Genomic DNA, 7119 nt, shown 5'->3' with positions numbered 1-7119 from the left:
AAGTGAGTTCGGAACACCAGCAAAGTTTCCGCGTACAGAATCTTTGTCAAGATGTTGGATTGATTTGAATGACAGCAATACATCCGAGCAAAATAACTCAAGTTTGATGCAGAGTTGGAAGAGTCATGTTTGAAACAACATATTTGACAGGGAAGACAAAGCGCAAGCTGTCCACGGTAAATAAGTGATAAAATGCCATTGCGATTGAACCATGATCATTCCCAACCATAAATTTCTCGATGGTTTTGAGGGAAACCATGTCAGATGTCATATCTAGCATGAGCATGTGTAGCATATTTGCTGTGAAACATGTTTTAATACTTGCTATTTCATGAAACACAAGTACATAGTTTGATAGTCTGATTTATGTATTGTGTTTAATTTTAATGTTCCCCAACCCTGTTTCTGAATTTTCAGAAGTTGTCTCATAGTCCATCAGCTGAGAGCCGTAATTTTCGGTTTATTACTCACTTCTGGGGAAAAAACGAAACATATTTTACTTTAATCTTTGACTATTCAGGATTATGAAAAGGTATGATGGTAATGCTAGAACGGTAGCTTTCATCCTGAAAATTGCATTTCAAATACGCTCCCTTAGCTCACCCAATGGCCGCAATTTTGTTTTATAGTGCATAGTTTGTAATTTCATTTATTTGTAAATGTAGAATCAGTAATTCTTTCAAACTTACTTGGGACTAATTTCAATTCAGTGGTACTAACAAATTATATGAAAAGTCAAATGATGTCACCTTTACGTCACAGATGACTTAATAGTAAGTAAAATTGGATTTAAGTCTTGGAACACTTGCATGTACTTGCATGTAATTCTGAAACTTTCTTATTTTTAAATATGTTTGTTTTGCACCTAATATAGAAAAAAGATGTCAATAAATCAATCTAACGATCGATAATTGAACGAATGCATTGGTTTGGTCAGTTAATTATATCTGAAAAACAGCCTCTTTCCTATGCTTGGATCCAGTTCTCTTAGTTAACACTTTTCAAGATGGCGGCTCCAACGATCGATCGCCCACAGTATAGCAATGGCTGAGGTATGCATCATTTGTAATGGAAGTGGTACTCATTTAGCGACTTGCTGTGATATAAAATCATGGGAAACTTTGTATCGTGCAGCAGTGATTCGAGATCACAAAGGTATACTCGAGCTATCTGATGGTGAAAGTGACTTCCCTAGAAGGCCTGAATTCACTCACAGAAGAGATCTCCAGGTCAACAATACTGAAACTGCTGCCAATGATCCAGTGCCAAGGAGAAGCTTGAGAGATGTTACCCAATCGAGTGTAGTGCTACAAGATTGCTGCATTTTTTGTAACAAGATTAAGTATAAGCCCAAGTCAAATCTCTGACACCCCTGTTCTTCTCAATACCAACCCAATAAAGGCCATCAAAAGATGTCTGTGGTGTCTGCAGGCAGTATGTTGGTGTTAAGAGAGTGGCCCATCCGTTGAAAGGATTTTGTGTCGAAATGGCTCCAGTTCTTGAACTGATCATCAGAGAACAAATGCTACATAGGTTGGCTTCACCCACATTGCAGCTCATGCTCAAAATTGATGGTAGACCTTTCTGGGGTAATGATCAAGAATTTATTGAGTTTAATTTGTTAAATTACAACTAAATGTGTATTTATTAAATGTACACATATTTACATTAATTTCAATTCTTGGTCATAGTGTTAAGAAACATTTTATCGCTTTTTAGGAGTTAAGTCGCAAAAATATTAAAACCTTCCCAACTGGGTTCGAAATTCATTTAATTAAAACAAGAATTTTAGTAGGGAAATGTTTCTAATTGGCTAAATAACAGGAGGTTATCTTGGCATCAGTATGCAGCTTTGTTGCCCTGTTATTTCACATTATGTTGGAATTGGCCAAACGGAAAGCTCTCTCAGTCAGTATGTGCAATTTTGTGTCTCTGGAAATGTACCTTTTTGCAGTTACATGTACGTTCAACCTGCTAAACTTCAGTGGCATTTGCGAAGTGTCAATTTTGACTTCAGTATAATACTGGGGGGAGGATTCACACATACTCCCTCAATCAATGAGATCTCATATCAAAAAAGTCCCTGGAGTTTAATTAAAAGTTCCCGGTTGCAAATTTCTTCAGACATCAACAGGTTTTTGATAAAGTTATGTGTTAACACTGATAACCTAAACTGTGGTTTTTCTATCAATATTTAAATGCAACTTATACACAGGAGGACTCCTTTAATTTACACCTCCTATGTTAGACCAGAAATTTCTTTTCAAAATGCAAATTAAAAGAAAAACTCTTGTCCCAATTTTTCTCTAACAGGTAAAGATCAAGTGTTGATTGGGATTGTTCCACGCGTGTGTGTCCGGTAAATACCTCCCAGAGTTCAAAGTCAGTATATCCATTGGCAATAGCCAACTGTAAAGAGAACAGGTACATGTACATGTCAATTTCATATTTACAGCTGTGTAAGTAGGTTTTAATTTTGTCCACTCTTTCTAGGTCGAATTGGTATTTTGGAAGTGTTGGTTTTTGTAGAAGGAGAAAAACTGGAGTATCCTGAGAAAAACCTTTTATTTTACTGTTACTAGTACTGCCTGCTAAATTCGAAAGTTCGATTTAAATAACATTTTGTTTGGCGATAAAATAAATATAATTCTTATAACTTGTTTTCTTGGTCCATACTGTAAGTTACGTAGCTCCCTCCACCCCTCCCCCTTTTTTATGTTGGTTTATGGCCCATGTGCTACACGCCTAGGCTTTAAATCAATAAGAAAAAACTTGGTCTGTAACTTACAGTACAGACCTCAAACTTGGTTTGTAAGAGGTTCTTTTATGTCATATTGATCACATGGACCCCACTGTTACAGTGCCCCTTTTAGTAAATATTTTCATATGTATGCGCTCTTCATTGTTGTTGTGGCTTACTGTATATTCAAGCTCACCAACTTCTGCTGAAATCAAGTTTAACCCTACATCAACATAAATTTATTATCTGTTGCGATACTGGTTTTACAGTATTTTCATACCTTTACATTTCAGTTACTTTAGACTACAAGACATTGCTTCTGCTCGTGGTGAAGAAAGATGACAGCGAATTTTATCTCGGGGGGCGAGGAGTTGATGTGGAATTTTGCTTTATCTGCAATGCCATAAGGGTATAAAAGTGCTTGCTTGTTGTCACAAGTTTAAGAAATGTGTTGATTAGCTCACATCTCTTAATGTATGCTCGTTAGTCTGTTTATTCATGTAGTAGACAAATTAAGGCAAACATGCCTTAACCACATCTTAGTCAACCTGTGAGATGTAATCAAATCTCCCAGCAGGCTCATGTATAACCTACATGTAAGTGGCATTTTTTCACAAGGTTTGCAATACCATACTTCATCTTCTATTTTGATAAACAAGTCACTGCATGCATACAGTTGATAATCTGTCACCAGTGTGACAGTGTTCTCGACTATAGGATTAAGAGTTGAGTTTTTTTCTTAGGGCTGCTCCTGCCATGATGTGGCGCCAGACGAGACCTGTGTGGATTGTCTTCACAGTAAAGCAAACATTGGAAGGTACATGCAAACATATTGATAGCACATGAATATTTCAGTCATGTTTTTGAGAATTAACTACTCTTTTTCTCACACTTTTTAAAAACAGTCAACCTGATTTAACTGATGGCTGTGTAAAAAGTTGCTTTGAATTCATACAAGTTAAGCTTAATATGTAGTTTAAAAGGTTTGTGTTGTGGTAGTGAAGTAGTTAGCATATAATAATATCACAAACTTCTAATAATTATTAATTAATCTCTTGGATTCTAAAATGCTTCTTCCCTAGACCTGCTGTAGTATTGATTCAGTTTGGTAACTACAAAGCTTGTGTATATTGTTTCATTATCTCCCTGGTGATTGCCTTAGAATATCTATGGAAAAACCCAACAACTTGCTGAGGGGAGCTTAATTACATAACAGAAATCAGAGTGTGTGGTTCTACTGCTAAATTTACCTGTTGCATAACCTGAGCCTTTAAAATTTCCTCACTGCCAGGTTTTTTCCTTTTTTGTTTAGATCGACTGGTATAAGGGATGACCTTGTATTTCTTCTGGATGAGGAGTTGACTAGCATCCAGCTATGTGCATTGCACATGGAGATGCGTAATACTGAGCAGTTGTTATCTTCTGTTGGTCTTCTTGCACACAAGATGGACTCTTTGAAAGAGGCTGACAATGCACTTCGCTATTATGGCCCTGAATCATTCCATGGCGACAGGATAACAGTGAAAAAGAAATCAGGACAGGCATCTGCTGTCTCTAGGAACAATATTCATGTCAGTTCAATGTCAGGTCAGTTAATTAAATAACCTTTGCGTAACAGGAGAGATTTAGAAATTAAATTGATTATGAAGTTAAACACTAAAAGATTTTTATAACACATTATGTTAAAAAAGCGAATGATGGGCATAATACTTTATAGGACCTGCAAATATTTTATTTATTGTTTCACATTTTATAAATTTCTATTACACCTAATTATACTTTTTAACTCGATAATGGCATGCCGTAGCGCTGAAATGTTGTTTGCTTTTTTAAATGTGTTTCAAAAATCTTTTAGCATTTAACTTCTTAAACAATGCAGTGAACCTTTATTATTGAAATTGTCGGTGTATCTAATTTTGGGGTTTTAAATAATGTACAAGAAACGGTAGGAGGTGACTCCAATTATCAGAACAGTCAGTGTTTCCTGTAATGTAAGTCATGCAACCAGTTTTTAGGGACATACATACATACGTACATACTTTATTGAACCTCCCCAAAGGGGCTTTTCAGGAACAATAATAATTTACAAGATTAAAATAACCAATCATCAGTATCAATTACATAACTACTTATCACGATATCAATCACTTCCTAAAAAATCCCTTAGCAGTTTGTTCCTTAAACGCTTCTTAAAGATTATTTCGTTGCTACAAAGTTTCAGATTAGATTCCAAGGAATTCCATATGCTAACAGTTCGGTAATAAAAAGTTCTCTGTCCAGAGGCAGTTTTAAAAAGAGGGATATTTAAAACTTGGGAACTCCTGGTTGTATAACTATTTACATCAGAACGTTTGGTGAAAATAGTGCTCAGGTATTCAGGGGCACGACAATTCATACATTTAAAAGCCAAAATGGTATTTCGATAATAAAGCTGACTGGATACTGGAAGCCACTTAAGGCGTTTCAGTTCAGGCGTAACATGATCATATTTCCGAATTCCACTTACTATTCTACACGCAAAGTTTTGTACCGATTGTAGTTTGTCGATATTTAACTTCGAGCAGTTGGCCCACACGTTCGAGCAATAAAACAATTTGCTAAAAACTGAGGCATTAATAACTATCAAAAGGGTCTTTCTGTCGAATGCATGTTTGACGCGGTTAATCTGCCCGAGAGAAGACATGCATGACGAAACGGTCTTAATAATGTGATTGTTGTACGATAAATGAGGGTCCAATAACACTCCCAGGTCCTTTGCAGTTTCACTAGGTGATAAGTCCTTCCCTAATAAAGATAGGGTGATATCTTGAAGCTTGGGAAGCATTTTTCTGGTACCAAACACTATAAGTTTGGATTTATCAGGATTTAGAAGTAAATAGTTTCTGAAGCACCAGTTACACACTTTAAATAAATCTTCATTCATTTCTGCCACGGCAATGTCTTTGTTCTGAAGCTTGAAGGAGACTTGAAGCTTTGTATCATCTACGTAGCTATGGGAAATGCATTTCTGTGGAACAGCAGGAAGGTCGTTTACATAAATGCTAAAAAGGAGTGGGCCCAGGATGCTACCTTGTGGGACACCACTACTTAGTGGCAGGGACTCGGACAACGTAGAGTTTATCCTTACAACTTGCTGGCGATCACTGAGGTAACTGCGAAACCACTGGAGACAGGTGTTAGAGGCGCCAACATCCTTCAACTTAAGTAACAGAATTTCATGACTGATGCTATCGAAAGCCTTGCTCATATCCAATAACACCATTGCCGTCAGTTCACTTTTATCAAAGCCGCTAAGTATTGCATCCGTAGATTTAATTACCGCTGTTTCGGTTGAATGCCATTTCTTGTTGCCACTTTGGTTCTTTGACAGCCGTTCCTTAGAGGTTAGGTAAAAATTAAATTGATTATGAGCAACCCGTTCACAAATCTTTGAGAGAACAGGTAAAAGGGAAATAGGCCGATTATTGTTCGCTTGTTCATGATCACCATCTTTGGGAATAGGCACAACTTCCGCTATTTTCCAAGAAGAAGGAAAAGTTGAGGAGCCAAGAGAGGAATTAACTATAGATGTAATTGCAGGAAGAATAGGTGCAATACAGTCTTTAATGACACGGATCGGAATGTTATCAATTCCCGAGGCTTTGTTAGATGGCATTGACGCTATTATGCCTTTTATTTCCTTGCTGTCGGTACAACTAAAGGAAAACTGCTCGCATATGGGATGTTGTCTAGGTGTGAAACGATGCTTGTGAAGATCATGACAATGCTCGTTAGCCAAGGATTTAATCTTGTTTACAGTGTTTTGACCAACTGACGCAAAAAATTATTAAACTCATCGGCGACAATTTCATTGACTCTGCTGAATGTTCTCGAAGAAGTAGAATTTTTCGGAATGCAATGGCGAATAGCTTTCCAAATGTTATTGGAGTTTCTAGGATTACTTTGGATCTGGTCGGTGACAAATTCTCGCTCTGCAAATCTAATTTAACGTTTTACCTCTCGTCTGAAGTTTTTATAAGCTGACCAAGCCATCGGATCATTTGTCCTTTTAGCAAGTCTGCGCCAGGAATCCCTTTCTCTCATCAGGGCGCGGATATTGTCAGTTACACAAGGGTTAGGTTTCCCACGTACTCTAAAGGTCTTAAGAGGAGCATGTTGATCAAAAATGTCATTAAACAACAGGTTAAAAGCATTCAGCTTATCATCTACGTCGCTAAAAGCCTCAATTACAGACCAAGGAACTTGCGAAATGACATGTCAGAAGCCCTCTCACTAATATTTTTATGACCCAGGTATAATAATTCCAGATATTAAGTTATGTGCTACTGGCAATACCGGTAGGTAAGTGCTACCTTTGTAATGGTGGTGACTGGAAGCAA

General features: G+C 37.1%; 1 protein-coding gene and 1 long non-coding RNA gene across 3 annotated transcripts in view; both read left to right on the top strand.

The window, feature by feature from the left end:
• Positions 1-1451: 1451 nt before the first annotated feature.
• LOC137997460 (uncharacterized) lies at positions 1452-3559 on the top strand. 2 transcript variants are annotated; one of them, XR_011122485.1, is made up of 4 exons: positions 1452-1589; positions 2314-2424; positions 3034-3149; positions 3484-3559. It is a non-coding gene; the product is annotated as an uncharacterized lncRNA (long non-coding RNA). The 2 variants fall into 2 exon arrangements; XR_011122486.1 differs by having other exon boundaries at positions 2314-2459.
• The window catches only part of LOC137997459 (uncharacterized), a 3937-nt gene continuing 373 nt past the window's right edge, over positions 3556-7119 (top strand). The window contains exon 1 of the mRNA XM_068843479.1: positions 3556-4327. Within this exon, the coding sequence (XP_068699580.1) occupies positions 4129-4327 (199 nt within the window). The 5' untranslated portion in view covers positions 3556-4128. The remainder of the gene's footprint in view (positions 4328-7119) is intronic.

This window comes from Montipora foliosa, chromosome 3, assembly GCF_036669935.1.
Source record: "Montipora foliosa isolate CH-2021 chromosome 3, ASM3666993v2, whole genome shotgun sequence".
NCBI classification, from domain to species: Eukaryota; Metazoa; Cnidaria; class Anthozoa; order Scleractinia; family Acroporidae; genus Montipora; species Montipora foliosa.
The sequence above is the reverse complement of the archived record's forward strand: the minus strand, read 5'-3'. Positions and strand labels throughout refer to the sequence as shown.